General features: G+C 34.1%; 1 protein-coding gene across 1 annotated transcript in view; it reads left to right on the top strand.

Annotated features, from left to right (window-relative positions):
* The first annotated feature begins 2,627 nt into the window (after positions 1 to 2,627).
* CCDC172 (coiled-coil domain containing 172) overlaps positions 2,628 to 16,186 on the top strand; it is a 26,981-nt gene continuing 13,422 nt past the window's right edge. The window contains exons 1-6 of the mRNA XM_029284112.1: positions 2,628 to 2,706; positions 3,622 to 3,707; positions 7,753 to 7,869; positions 8,701 to 8,866; positions 11,039 to 11,140; positions 12,939 to 13,041. Coding sequence (XP_029139945.1) covers positions 2,628 to 2,706; positions 3,622 to 3,707; positions 7,753 to 7,869; positions 8,701 to 8,866; positions 11,039 to 11,140; positions 12,939 to 13,041 — 653 coding nt within the window. The remainder of the gene's footprint in view (positions 2,707 to 3,621; positions 3,708 to 7,752; positions 7,870 to 8,700; positions 8,867 to 11,038; positions 11,141 to 12,938; positions 13,042 to 16,186) is intronic.

Here is a 16,186-nt window from a genome sequence, read left to right as displayed (position 1 = left end):
GTTAGTTTGGTGAGCCACAACGTCTTGCTGTCAGTCAATGGCTACGCTCGCGTCAAAGACTGAAGATCACGGTCCAGGACGGGCGTGGCAACTTTGGCTGACTTGATCTGATTGGGCAGGAATACAGTCTACTACCCAATGGTGGAGTCTCCATCTCCGTGCTGAGAAAAGGCGTTCAGGTAAGACAACGCCCCTTCTGTGAGACAATTAATTTTATAGCAACCTGTTGTTTTCCCTAAGTTATTTTATCTAATACCATTTTTTAAAATGTTTTTGTTTACTCTCCTAATTTGTAATACATATTGAAATTTAGTTTTTCTTCTTAATCCTTTAATTTTAAATGTAGCATTCTAATTTTAATATTTCCCATTTTTCCTTTTGTTCTTACATGACTGTGTTTGTCTATGTTGTACACTTAACATTTTTATTTTCTTAAAACATTCAGAATAGATTTTCTCTTATTCATCTTTGTCAATCATTACTGAATACATTTTGAATTACTATTTTTTTAAGTAAATATATTTCTTTCCCTCAATTCCTCAATCAAATTCAATAGCTATAATTTCCATGTGATAAGAATGTGCCTAGCATTGATTGTTAAAGATAAACAATTTGCCAGAAAAAAAGGTAATTCTAAATCAAAACTACAATCGTGAATGAATATGAAGATATTAAAATCTAAAATTTTAACTGCAAGGTCTTAAGCTGCTCCGTTTGATTAAAAAATATTATAAATTATTTTCGTCCTATATATGACCCAATGTGCAAGTTAAATTCTTATAAAAAGGAACTTAACAAAATTATTATTCAAAAACTGATAGCTATATAGGAATAGGAGAAGATAAATTAGATCAAAAAGGCACTTTATCAGTTCTAGTCTATTCTGTTTATTGCTTATAGAATTGTAATGTCTGAAGTCTATAAAATATATTTGTTACATTATATCCCATTTATCAATATCATTGGTATAAAGATTAAATATCTGTATGTTTAAAAAGTTAAAAGTGCAATGGGGTGTACTTAACCTTTTCATATGACTATACCTGAATACAGTCCAAAATTCTGTCCTGACAATAATAACAATAATAGCAAACACAGCAACAACAAAAGATTGGGGCTTCTTTGACCACTAACAATCAAATGAAGTAATCTGTGGTTAGAGTCCCCTGGAGCCTCTTACAATCAGATGAAGCAATCAGATGAAGCAATCTGTGGCGCTTCTACATGTTCTTGGCCTCCTTGCATTCATACCACAGGCCAGTCTGAAGCACCAAGCCTGCTTTATGTATTTAGGCTTCCCCTTCTATAAAGATTCCTGCATAGTATCTGTATCTTAATGTGAATTAAACAAGCGCAGGCCCTGACTTTTTGGAGGCAAGGGAGGCTTGGATGGAAAAGAACAGTGCTCAATGCTGCCAAGACTACATGACTGAATTTAGTGCTTCTTGGATCCCAGAATCGGAGGGTTCCCATCCTTGACTCTGAGCATTGCCCACTCAGATTCAATGAAGAATTTGGGAACCTTCTGTGTGGACAGTTCCTACTTGAGTATCAGATGACTGGAATTGAGGGGGGCTTTTTGCACATTTCATCTTATGTGCCACTTGACCTGTTTCTGGATTAGGAGGACTTGTTCATAGTCCTTCACTTCTCAGTTGCCTCTAATTTGCAGTACACTTTAAATGGAACTGGCCTTAAAGAACATCAGGAAGCTAGAGCTGGTCCAAAATGAAACTGTCAGTAGTTATGGGCACTTCTCACAAGGCCCATTTGACACCCCTACTCTGCAAGCTGCATTGGCTCCCAATTGGTTTCTGGGTGCAGCTCAAAGTACTGATTATCGCCTTTAAAACTCTACATGGCATAGATCTGAGTCCTTGTACAACTGCCTTCTCCCTAGGATGCCATACACTGTGAGGGGATACTCCAAGACCCTTCACTGAAAAGAGGTCTTCTTGTGGGACTCAGAAGACAAGCCTTCTTGGTGATGACCCCATCTTATGAAATGACCTTTCTCCTTATCTACAGATGGCTCTGAGTCTGTGGGCCTTTAAACCTGGCTCTTCCTCCACGCTTTTGGGCCCTGATGTGCCAGAGCCCTAATTGGATGATAATGTTGCTCCTGCTGTTTGAGTCACCATTTTATTGTTGTATTATTCTCTTTCGATGTACGCAATACAGTTTTCTATACGTTTTGTTAGATGTTGTTGCATTTTCCTTTTGTAAGCCATTCAGAATTATTTGGCTTGAATTAGGCGGCCATACAAGTGAATTAAACAAATAAACAGTCCTGTGAGGGAATGAGCATGTGGGTGGTACCACTTTAAACTGAAGGTGAGGGAGAAATCTTAAAACCTCACCCATCAGAAAAAGTTCTTGGGCCATAGTACATTACATAGCCAGGCCAGAGTTAGTTAACCTTCTGTCATATGCTAGCTTAATAGATGCCGGACTTTGTTTATTAATCAGTGCAAAATTAAAGTCACACGCACACCTGCAGTCTGATGTGGTTTTGTCCAGATTTCTCTCTATGACCTCTGTGGGAAAGGCTTCTGTATTGTAGCTCCACAGCCAAAATACAGCAAATCAATTACTCTTTTCCTCTCCTCACACCCCAAAGTCTCAAAATGAACCTAGACTCCTTGTTCCAGCAAATCTTCCTCGTAGAACAGAAAGCTGAAGAAAAGAGGTGCCTGATGCATCAAGGTCAGGACATACCCTTATTTAATTAAGATTAAGAAACAGATACTACGCAGGCATCTTTATAAGAGGAGAGGCCTAAATACATAAAGCAGGCTTGCTGCTTCAGACTGACCTGTAATATAAATCCAGAGAGGCCAATATATAGAAGTGCCACAGATTACTTCATCTGATGATAAGAAGTTACTACTCAAAGGAGGCACAGTTTTTGTTCTTGCTGTGGTTGCTATTGCTGTTATTATTGGTACTCATTTTGTCCAAGTTTTCCTGATCAAACTTTCCCTGCTGTTTCAAAACCATGGATTTTTTAAAAAAAAATTGGCACAACATGGTAACTTTAAATGTCCCTTTGAGACTAACTAATTGAATAAAAGAACATCACAGCAATCAAGAAGAATTACGATATCCTAACAATGCTTTGTATTGTTCAATTGCCAGATGGTAAAGTGTTTATTTTCTTTCTGTAGGGATTTGGAACTGATTTTAGAGAACTGGAAAAATGGTGTGTTTGTGTGTGTGTGTGTCTGTGTGTGTGTGTGTGTGTGNGGAGGGAGAGGGGGAGAGGGAGAGAGAGAGAGAGAGAGAGAGAGTATTGTCTTCAAAGATTCCTGGTTCACCAAAATTATTGTAGTTTTTTATTCTCTGGATTGATCTTATTCCAAATGCAGGACAGTCTATTGGGTTCAAAAAAGATTGTATTATTTTTCCTAAAACTGATTAGTGCTGACTTATTCACCGTGGTATTGATAATAAATTTGCTACCATAAAATGTTCATTGATAAAATATTTTTGAGATTTTTTAAACTATTTCATGTTTATGAAAAAAGAAAGTTTGTTTCCAAATATGTGTCAAAGCAAGAATATCCAATGTCATGGTTCCGACAATATGTTTGATGTATAAATGTTAATTTTATATTGCAGTAAAACAAGAGATAAGCAAAAATCATGAAAAAGCTAATCAAATTACACAACAACTTGGTGAAGAAAAACAAAAACTGGAAATTGAAGTAAGAGTAATGGTTTTTTTAAACTAATGTTTTAACCTCTGATATCTTTTACTGTTTTCTTTTTGTTATATATAAACTTATTTATATTAAAAACAGGTGGAATTAATAATGATACATGTGTGTTAGTATGCAGAGCATCTCTGTTTTATAGTATTAGCAATGTTCAACAGGATTATTGTAAAGGCATAGAAGATATACATGAACTGAACATAAGCTCCTTCAATTTGCATGCTCAGGTTGTGAAATTCTGGACATTTTCCTAGTCAAATTTAGAAAGAATATAATATCACATGAGGGAAGGAGGGAGGGAGGGAGGGAGGGAGGGAGGAAGGAAGGAAGGAAGGAAGGAAGGAAAATTCTCTTATCTTTGGTATTAAATTTTGTCATGTTTCTTGATAGTGGTTAAATTTGGACATCAAGTTCAGTCAAAGTGTTGACAAAAATGAACCAGATAACAGAAAATATTATCTATTAATTATGTTTTGGCAATACCTAATATATGAATAATTGAAACTAAAAACAATTTTTTGATCTCATCCTTGCAGCTATTCTAGAGGAGGATAAGATAAACTATGTTTTAACTTATCACAGTTATCATTTAAGGAACCATAAGAAGTGCTCTCAAGCATGTTTAGAAAAGACTTTCAGGAATTCTTAAAGAAGAAATAAGCATTAGAAGACTCCCAAATTTTTCTTATTTCAGTTCTTTGCAAATTTAGAATTTGTTTTGATTGCATATATTTCCATTGGAGAGTTCTTCATAAAAATGGGCAGATCATTTTTCCAGGTCTTTTCAGAGCACCTTGAAAAAAAATTAGGAGAAATCACAATTGCAAGAACTCAAGGAAGTTTTTTTAGATTAGTCTGAGGCAGAATTCAGAATTTTCCATCTCTGTAATTTCATTTCAATAGTAAACAAATCATATAGATATAAAACCTATAACTGCCTATTGAGTTGCTAAGTCTAAAACTATTTAAAATCAATCTAATGCTTTCAGTTAGAAGACTGTCCAGCTATATCTCATTTTTAAAATATCTCTTTTGTTCAACGCTAAAGATTATAAATAAGTTAAGAAGATATAATACAAATATACAGAATCCACAGAGTTTATGAAAATAATGTGTTTGAACATTCTTGAATTTTTCAGGATCTCTCATTTAGCAGTAAACCATGGTCACAGAACAGGAACCCCTTGTCCTTTCTGCAAAATTACAAGAACCCTATTGCCATTTTTGCCAGGCAATGACATTCATTCTGTTGCTGCTTATATGATAATTTATTACAATCATAATTCCATGTGTACATCACTAATTTGCTATTGACTCATTCTGATTTACAGTTTTGGTTACTATGGCAAATACAGAAGGTTGGTGAAAGTGGGGAAACAATTACTATGAATTACAAATGAGGAAAACTAGAAAAGCATTCCTAAACCAATTATAACTTTAAACTCACATAATTAATTACGTAAAGGTCAATGAACATTAACTTATATATTTGGCTCAATTTATTTTTCAAAAGTCTATGCATGCATTCACAATCCTGGAAAAGCCAATATGCATTACTTCTGCTGGATGAAATAAATTCAGTTCACCATTATAATTGTCACCACTTATCAGTTTTGGGATAGTGAAAGAAGTCAAAATGTGTTCTTCTAATGCAGTGTGTATTAAGCTGACTGCAGTTCCACTCTAAATTGCATTTCCGGATTGCTCTACAAATTTTATTTCTAATTTTCATGCATTCAAGACATTATAAATATATATGGAAACACAGAGAAAAAAAGCTCATGTGGCTGAACTGCTTTTGATCAAGGAAGTATACATTTTTGGTATGTTCTTGTGAAAAACTAGGTAGCATGTAATTAGAACTTTGAGTTATAGCATTTCACCTTTCAAGGTTCAGTACTTTCTTTTCAAAAATGCTGCTCTCAAGAATATATTGCGTAAGTAGTCTAGGACACAGCTGATCTCACCAGTATAATCCAATATAAATGTAGTCGCTCCTTAGCCAGCATGTCCCATTTCTATAATGACCAAAGAGACAAAGTCCTTCACTAACAGTGAGTACTGGCTGGGAGATGGAATGTTTGGTTTCTCCTTGACAGTGAGCTATCTCCAAGGCATTTGCAATCAAGCACTCTCAAATGTAAGGAGAATTGAACCAGAGAGAAAGTTTGGCAGCAAGAGGTTTGGAAGACAAAACTTGGATCTGCATCTCAAGTTGTTCTGAAATAGAAAGGTTGTCTAAATGCAGGACCCCCTACCTTTTTAAAAAGACTTGATTTATTTTGGTCAGTTAGAATGGAGGATGCTTTTCTCCTACATGACCAAAACAGAGGTTGAATATCAATAAGAGAATTTTTTTTTTTTTACTTACATGCGGCCTGATTATACCTTGGAGTACTGTGCCCAATTTGTCTGTGTAAATATATTTGACTTTCCACACATGTCAGATCAAAAGTCTTGTTTCTAATCTATTTTGTCCTTGAACTAGATTTTAGCCTTAAATGCGATTTAAACAATTAGACCTTGATTTACAACCAAAATGGGAGCAGAATTTCCACATGATATGCTTATAAAATGCAATATCACATGAGCACATCATGTAGTGATGGCAATCCTGGCACTCCTCATTGCCATTGTTAACTGAATTTCAGAGGTTTTCAGTCTAAACCATTCAGGCTTTGTCCCTTCCAGCCCCAAGCCTTGGTAAGATAAGAGACTTTCTCCTCTTCAACTCCCCCACTGCCTATCTCCCCAACCCATCTCTTCCCTTTTGGCCACCCTGTACCCTGAAGGGTGGCAAGCAGCCCCAGAATTGCATAGCTTAGGGCTGATTACCATGCTGTGACTCAGTAGCCTATTGGTGCACCACAGCTCCAGAGTTACAAGAAGCCCCTGAGCCATAGCACAATGAAAACCTGCAAGAATCCCCGGAAATCCCATCTGCCCCAGCAGCATGACAAAAGACGCAGTTGCCCTGGAAAAACTCAGCTACCCAGATTGGTCCCAGACATAGTCACCTTTGTCACTTTGCACTTCAAGGCCTCTGACATACTACACATTGCTTCCCCAGCAGACTTTTGCCATCTTCTTGCTCCCACTGAGAAGGCATATCCTCAACAGGCAAGGCAGTTTCGGGTTACATGAGACCATCTTCCTGAGGTCTTGCAAGGAAACTGTCATGGGCAACCTGGGGAAGAAGGCCTCTTGCAGCCAGCAACTGCCTGTCAGGCATGCATGTTCAGCACTGGGACCAAGAAGATGGCAAAGGTCAGCTAGAACAGGAGGAGCTGCAGAGTACAGGAAGCCAAAAGGGCATACGAGGAAGTGAGATACAGTAGGTGGGAGGGGGAGAGATGAGGTGCTCCTAAGGTCGTAAGTGTGAACAGGCTGGCAAGCACCTGAATTTTGATCACATGACTACAGAGGTGCTGCCATAGCCATAACTTCAGGGACTGGACATGTCCTGTCCAGTCATTAAGCACCACTGTAACCTTAAACAGTAACTGAATTAATGGTCGTAAATCAAGGGCTACCTGTACGTAAATCTGCACTAGTTATATTAGTCAGTTGCCAAGCATCTGAATTTTGATCATGTGACTGTGGAGACGCTGCAACAGTCGTAAGTGTTACTTTTTTCAGTGCCGTTGTAACTTTGAACAGTCACTAAATGAATTGTGGTAAGTCGAGGACTAACTGTAGTAACCACAATACATATTAGATAAATAAATAAGTAATACAGTCTTGAGTTTAGTTAAATCACACAGCGTTAAATTCAGAATGCATTAAGCTCTAACTAAATTTCTACCTTGAGTAGGGAAATAATGAATATAGCTTGTGGTGATTTGACCACATATTATTAAGATTGCTTTGCACACTTTTAAGAGATAATAACATTTTTAAAAAATGTGTTTATATCGGTTTTTAAAATCTTACAAAGATCTTCATATGTATAACTCTGTCTAACAAGAAACCATAAAAAATACCACTTGTTTTTAATTTCTCAACTAGTATTTTTTGTTTTGTTTTGTTTTTATAGGCTCAGTTGCTATCTGAAAAGCTCTTTAGCTTGGAACTTTTCAAGAAACGGAAAGAGAGTTTAGAAAAACAAAAAGCTGATCTTCTAAATCAGAAGAATATTAATCTTGAAGCATATGTATGTTTCCAGTGGTAGCATTTTAAATATGTACTATTCAACCTTTTTAGAATTACACTTAGCCCAAAGATTTGGGGTTCTAATGAGGCAACAATTAATGGGTTCCTAGCCCATAAGTTCAAGATAATTGATTTTTACAATTAATGATGATAATTTATTTCCACAAATAAAAAAATAAAAAATTTAATTATTCAATTATTTAATTGAATCATATTATTATTAGTAACTAATAAATTGCTACTATCAGTTACTGAAGCTAAGCAGGTAGGTAGATAAATGGGTAGGCAGGTCTGTGAAGGAACCCAAGGTAAAATAACTTTATGTTATTCTTCTTAAGGAATTTAAGTTCTTGATTCAAATGATATGAGCTTAAAAGGATAGATTGTTTTAAGAGAAAGGCAATTCATTCTGTTTCCAATTAAGGACATAATGCTACTTATTTCCTTAGCATTTCCACGCTGGCAGTTTTCAGTGAATGTGATTGCTATTATTCTTGTAATATTAAGAAACATAAAATATATTTCTTATAAGGAAATACACTTTGAAATAAATTATACTGAAATCAGTTGAGATTATTTATGAGAAAATGCAGTTTAGGCCATGAATCAAAAATAAGTGATTTTTCCAAATATAAGATGAATATTTTTTATTATGCTCTTATAATGCATACACTTATGTTTATATTCCATTTCTGAGATCAGTATAGTAGGTGTTATAGTGTTTTGACATATCTCTCAATATTTATTTTCTATATATCAAAATGTATATTTAAAAATAATTTAAGGTTAATTTTTTCATTTACACTTTTTTTTAATTTTATGACATAATAAGAAAAATCTAAAGACAAGAATTGCTGAAGAAGATGAAACATTTTTGAAGGAAATTAAAATTTTTAATAATGAATATGGGTTAATATTAAATCGGGAACTTGTAATTAAAAAAAGAGTCCAGACTGAAATATGTGAACTAGATGAGAAGGAAAGTCTTCTGAGAAAAGGTAGGCCTTCAGTTTAAACATTTTATCTTACATTACTGGAGAATATAAATGTTTGTACTAAAACTCTCTGGCAAAATAGATTTATATTTTTTCCAGACTTTAAATTTTTTATTTAATATAACAATTTACCTAAAGTGAAAAACAGTACATTATACAGTATTGAAGCTTCTTTTCTGCTGCAGAAAACTAACTGTGGATTTTGACACTGTATTGTATTTATGTAGGATATATTGGAGGCTAGATTTAAGTTATTATTATTTATCTTCCAATCTTCCATTTGTTATTGTATCCTACTGCATCCTTAATAAATACTAGAATATGAAAATAATATTAGTTGTATGTAAGGAGATATAGAAGCATAGCCAGCCGCACCAACAGGCTGAAGAACAGTTTCTACCCAGACTCCTGAATGGGAAATTCAGACTCCTGAATGGGAAATAACTCCATGTATGATAGACTTGCGGGGCCGGCGCATTGTGCAATAAGTTCACATGGTGTAATAAGATGGTGGGTTTGCTGTCACTGTGAGTGGTGTTGGGGGGGTGCACGAAGGGAGGCTCAGCCAATCTCATTGTACACATGTTGTACTTTGACAATAAAAGTTGATTTGTAACAAGTATTTTTTTTTAATATTTGCAAATCTCAAAGTCTAGAGTTAGAGTCAGTGTGAGCTATAATTAGCACAGGTAGCAGTCAGGTTGATCATTTTTCATGTCAAGTTGATCATTTTTCAGGATAGCTTCACTGACATTCTTTCATTGCCTTCTCTATGAGCACTGAATATTAATCACGACAAGGATGGCAGCTGCAACACACAATATTGCTGACAGGATAACTGCAGCAGTCGCAGACAAAGCTTCATGACAGTAGTAGCAGCATCTAGCAGCAGAAGGTCTACCAGTTCATTGAGGATATGTGACTCCTAAGAACTGCCACGTTGGGACAATTTTTCTCTTGTGGCATGTATAGTGTTACAGACTGACAGTTGGATAAAGACGTTAGATTGTAGAATTATCCCAACAGAAAATCAAAAGCACCAAAAAAAGTTTCTTCACCCCAAAGAAAAGACATATCAGTTATCTGCTCTGAAAAATAACCATTAAATAATAAACATGAAAAAATGCAAAACTGAGTATACATTTTTTTAAAAAAAGTTTTAATTATTAGGAGAAAGAATTACAGATTTTGTCATAAAACCATTCCTGCTGCTAACTGAGAAATGCTTTCTTAAATAATATCATGAAATGCAGGAAATTTTGAATCATATGCTTTATACTGCTTTGATCAACAAGTACCAATAGAGTAGGATACCATATTATGTCCTTTGGGATAAGAGACATTATTGTGCTTAGAAACACTTACAGCAAAAATATAAAACAAAACCACATTAAACTACCACATTTACTAAAATAAGTATAAAATTTGTATTAAAAAAACTTTCTGAAAGCAAAGTGCATAGAGGCAAACTTTAATTTCACAGGTAGTGTGTTCAATAGTTTGATACAACATAATGTGTCCATCAAATGACTTAGCTAGGCAGACACTAATTTTCATATCATTTTTATATGAAGGTAATTATTCAAATAAAGTTGTATAATTGCAAGCTCTTGTATGAGAAAATGTGAATTTTAAAATGAACCAGTGAAAAGCAGTAGTTAAACTAGTATTTCACATGATTCAAACTGTGCTATTAGCTCTCCAACACACTATTAACTAAAACAGCATCTGCAGTGCATCATTGCTACTAAAGAAATTATATATAGTGTTTTTCTTCTATTACTTTTCTCTTATTTGGGAGATTAACTTTTAAACACTTATTGTTTTGTTGTTGATATTTTATTTTTTGTTCACATTTAGGTTCCAATTAGTCACATTTTTCAAATTAATATACTTTTTCCTATAAATGTACAACTATCAATAAAAATACACATAAAATAAGATGTAATCCTGTGCAATAGTTAAAATATGCATATATTGTATCAGTTGGAAATAATTCTGTATGTGATTATTAAATGCAGAAGTATACTGTATATAGTTTCTTGCAGAACTAGATTTTATTAGTTTCTTTATATAGTTCTATTTCAAAATATTCAGAAAGAGCATGCCATAGAGTTTTGTAATAAAGATTACATTGTTAATAGATTTCTAACTTGAAAATTATTACTTTCTTAGAAATAGAATCAATGGAGCATGAAACAATTCAATTAAAAATATTTCATCTACAGAAGAATGAATTAAAGCAGGATTTATCTATTCTCCAGAGGAAACTCAGAGGTATATTGCTTACCTGATGTTCAGCTGATTTAATGTTCAAGCATGATTTGAGAAATAGAGTTTGAAATTTATCCTCACTGGAAGACATTTTATGAGAAAGCAAAAAATATCATATATACAATTATTTTAAAATGACTACATAATAAGACATAAATAAACAAATAAAATAACTTATCCTGCACTTCTTGGCAATTTTAGCAAATCTTATTGTTAAAAAGAGAAATCTTTTTTTTAAAAAAATGAAGCATAGCTTCTCATTTTTTCTATAAGATATTATAACGGAACCCACAAAATAAGCTCTGGTTTTACGCTTTTTACTCTCATACTGTTAAATGTATTTCATTCTTTATTATCAACAGATTTAACATATATTGTGTTTTATCAATTAGTTTTATGAATTAATCACATCCTAATTTAACTTTAACCTTATAAATTAAGTGTATTATAAGCTCAATCTCCTGAGCTTCCTCTCTTAAAGCTTCTCTTTTATTTTTAGCTCAAACTATTGATTCATATAAGTCAATATTACATTGCCCAGGTGGAATCTACTAATGCCAGTTCAACTGGCTGAACCATAAATTCCAGCAACCCTGGCTATTGGCTATGCTTTCTATACATACTAAGACTGGCTACAATTGGTATATTGTGAATAGAAAAGACACAGGCAAATGGTATCACAAGTTTCATGAAGTTCCTCCCCCTGGGCTGACTTTCCCAGGAAGTTCAACCTAGTTAGCAGTTGACAGTAAGAGTTCTACCCTAGACCTCTTCTGTAATTACCTGCTACTATATTCGATTCAGCTAGAGTAGTTTAGGTCTCTTAGTAGTCCAGGTTTAGGTTTAGGTCTCTTAGTAGTCCAGGTAGCTTCCCCCATGGTCTATAGGGCCTTTTTGATAACCTTACCTACTGCATTTCTCAAGTTACAGACCTCTTGCTAAGCCTCGCCCAAAAACCGATTCTGGCGTTACATTACTAATCCATATAAAAGTTCTTCAAAGGCTGCTGTTGCTGTTTTACTGGTGGTGATTTGGGCTCATTCAAATCCTTTTCTGGCCTTGATGCTGCTTTAGCTCTATTTGTTCTGACTGTGGTAACTTTGGACATGCTTAGCTGGCTGCTGTTTCCTTCTGTTTGCAACTGCTTAACTTTCTACTCCGGGGCTTAAAGCAAAAAGGCTCCTCCTTCCAAAGACCAGCATTTCTTATTGCTTTCTCCACCCATTCTAAGCATCTAAGGAAAATCCCCATGCCTGATACCCACTGCTCCCATTTGGGCTGTAAATCCTTGCTTTTATCTATTTGTGTTATAAGTCTAGGCAGGTGGAGTCATTTATATCCAACACCTGCAAAATGTCCCTGTATCTCCTGACCCAGACCCTTCCCTTCTATGCTTACATTCAGGAGTCTGCATTCATTGCCAGGAATGACCAGGATTTCAGATCAAACCTTCTTGCTCCTAATCTGGTTTAACTGCAAATTGAACCTTGGAATTATTTTTTTTTAAATAAATTTTTATTGATTTTTCATTGAAAAACAAAAACATAAATCTTTTATCACAATATCAACCAAAAAAAGAATCAACACTAATCAATACATTCACGGACGTGTCCGGTGTCCCCCTCCTGCACCACCCTCTCACTTGCCTACACCTTGGAATTTTGGTATGTGGAGACTGTACTCTACCTTTGGTCTGGAACTGTTCAAAGAACAAATCTATTGAGTTTATTGTTGTTTTTTAAGTATCTAGTATAAATGGATAATAGTTTATTATAAACTATAAACTGTCATTTTTTTCTAGATTTTGAAAAAGAAATAGCAGAAACTAAATCTCTCACAAACTGCTTAGAATTAGAAAAAATCACGATTTCTGAAAAACTTCAGACCGATCCAGAATATATAAGGTAAAGACACTCTTTTATAATCTAACAAGTTGTATTAAATATTTACTTTTTTGCCCAGCATAATGGATTCTTTTCTGCCAGTTTTTCTTTCTTATCTTCACAAGATAAATATAAATAAAATTTTATAAATATACTTTGCTTCAGTTTTTGTGTGTAGATAGAGAAAATGAATTGGTGATACATACATTACAAAGAAACTCTAAATGATAAGATCCGTTTCAGGTCTGTAAGCCTATGATACAATATACACTACAACTCACTTTTGTATTACTTATTCTATTATGGTAAGATAACTTTTGTGAATGACATTGTCATCTTTTTTTCTAAATAATATACTTCCTTTGGAGTATTTTTTATTATTCTATCATTTCACATTCAGTATAGTATAACTAGGAAAGTGTTATTGACTTTTAAGTACACATGTGCTGAGGACCAAAGTTATTTACTATCCTAGAACTTGCAGTTAAACCCTTGTGATAGGGCTAAATAAAAGTTTAAGCAGAACTAAGATGTAAAGGGTATACACTTGAAAAACACTGATATATTTGCAAGAAAAACTGAAAGTGATGTATCATTTGTCAGATTATTGAACATTATGTAAAATAAAGGTTTATAAATACAATAGAAGTGATCTATATGAAACTTAACATAACAATGTTAGTTTCTATAATTTAAACTTTTTGAGTGCTCCTGTATTATCTTTAAAAATCATGCATTTTATGTTTTCCCCTTAACAAGAAAGGATCTGTGTATAACTTTTATTAATTAACTATCTGATTAATTATCCTCATTAACCTGTTACCCTGCTTAACAGAGTAAATTAAGTTATGTTTGTATGACTGGCACATTAACTCTATTAGTTTGTATCTCTGATTTCCCACAATTTCTATTGAATTTTTTAAGTGATATTCAATCATTTGAAACATGGACAAACTATTTTTAATTAAATTAAAACTCAAAAGTGCACATCATTCAAAAAGCAAATAGTATCTCTAACAAGGGGAATATAGAGCACCGCTGGAGGAATATGAATACAATTTAGAGCTGCTATTAAGGCCTTTTTATGGTAGTAAGAACAGCAATACAGTGTTATTTCTCTGCCCTTATTGCGTCTGCAATGTCGCCCAGTGGCCTTTTTCTAGATCACTCTTTATTGTAGTCAATAAAGCACATGTAAATGTTCTTTTGATATTCTTGATATATTTGTTTCATGATCCAGTGTAGACATGCAATATGGTCACAAGTGCCATGACTCCTTCTGAAACAAGGTTGAACATCTGGTAATTCCTTATTGATGGACAGCACTAGATGCTGTATGATCTTAAGGAAAATCTTGCCAGTGTAAATTATGAGGGGAATTGTGTAGTAATTGGAGTAATCCTTGGAGTTGTCCTTTTTTGGTGATGGAATGAACACTGGTTGTTTCCAAACCTATGGCCATGTACTTTTTTCCAAATATCTGGCACAAGGCTGTGATAGTTATGGTGGTACAGGCTTCAACAATTCTGCATGGATGATATCAAGAATCCATATTGATACCTGTAAAAAAATACCCAGAAGGTCAGAAAACTTTGTAGATTGATTTATATATGAGGTCTAAGGGTCATTCCCTTTCCTAAAAAGTTTTAATTCTAACTATTATGAACATTACCCCCCAAAAAATAACCTATCTTTTTCTTTCTTCATTTCTTCATTTCAGAATAATGGTTCTGTGTAGATAGATAGATAGATAGATAGATAGATAGATAGATAGATAGATAGATTGATAGATAGATAGATAGATAGATAGATAGATAGATAGATAGATAGATAGATAGATAGATAGACAGATAGACAGATAGACAGATAGACAGATAGACAGATAGACAGATAGACAGATAGACAGACAGACAGACAGGCAGGCAGGCAGGCAGGCAGGCAGGCAGGCAGACAGACATAGAGTTATTCCCTGTGGCTGGGAAAATGATGTTTCTCAAGAATCCTTGAGACCTTCTGTGAATTTTATAGAGAAGGTGAAGCAGGGGAAAATTGTTTTTGACTGATAAAGTTGGAGAGCTGTTTCTGCTGTTCCTTGTCTAGCTGGAGGTTAACTTGATTTACCCTTTAGAGAGGAAAAAGCAATGCTGAGAGAAGAAAACAATAGCTTTTGGAGAAGAAGGAAAGAGAAATAGACCTGAGAATTTATTACATAGGATTTTAAGCTGAATTCAAGAGAAATTTGAGAGTCTCTACTATGAATCATTGCAATTGTCTAAAGCTTGCTTCCAGGACAGAGATTTGTGCAACATATTTAGAGATAAAGAAATTAATCTTTGAATGATACCTTCTCATGTGCCAAGAATCATTACAAATTACATTAACTATCATTACATTTTTGCTATATACTCTACAAATTTTCAGCTGATCGGGAATACATAGTGAGTGACAAACCAGCACTGACTGAAGAAGATATAAGTAAACTTGAGAAGCAGAAATTCAGCAGAAAAATAATTCTGTTCCTATCAGTCCATTCATTGTTCAAATGATTTCCGATTCCATTCATTGTTCAAATGATTTAATCATTTATTTTATTAGGCCAGTAACAGTGTGGAATCTTTTTAATTGAGATTTTTATTTTTCGAACAAATAAGTTAATTAATAAGTTAGCACTAAGTTAGACCTAACCTGTGGTAGATGTATGAATTGGTGTCCAATATATTTATTCCTAGTGATAACGTGCAGCTTTTTAAATGATATTTCAGTAATCTTTTGATCCTTAACATCCATCTTGTCTTTTCTTTCTACTTTCATTATTTTCAAACAGACTTTTTGCTTGTAGTGCATAGTGCTTGCTGAACATAGCTTTAGGAGAACAGTCAATCTGGTCCCGTTCAGGAGCAGTTGTTTCATTCTTACAGCCTGTGATATTTTAATTACCATCCTCAAATCCATAATGCAGTGATATACAGTATATATTCTTCCTCTCCTTTTTCATTGGCCACAATTCACACCCATGGTTTGCCACTGGAAAAATAATTGCCTTAAATGTACTTTGATTTTTGTTTTTCAAGAAATGTTATTGTCCTTTACAATTTTGTTTAAGTTAATCATTGTCTTTGATTTTTCCTTTAGTTCTCTAATACAATATCCATCTTTAACTATTCTT

Source organism: Protobothrops mucrosquamatus, unplaced genomic scaffold (assembly GCF_001527695.2).
Source record: "Protobothrops mucrosquamatus isolate PMUCROS unplaced genomic scaffold, P.Mucros_1.0 scaffold378, whole genome shotgun sequence".
Lineage (NCBI taxonomy): Eukaryota > Metazoa > Chordata > Lepidosauria > Squamata > Viperidae > Protobothrops > Protobothrops mucrosquamatus.
The sequence above is the reverse complement of the archived record's forward strand: the minus strand, read 5'-3'. Positions and strand labels throughout refer to the sequence as shown.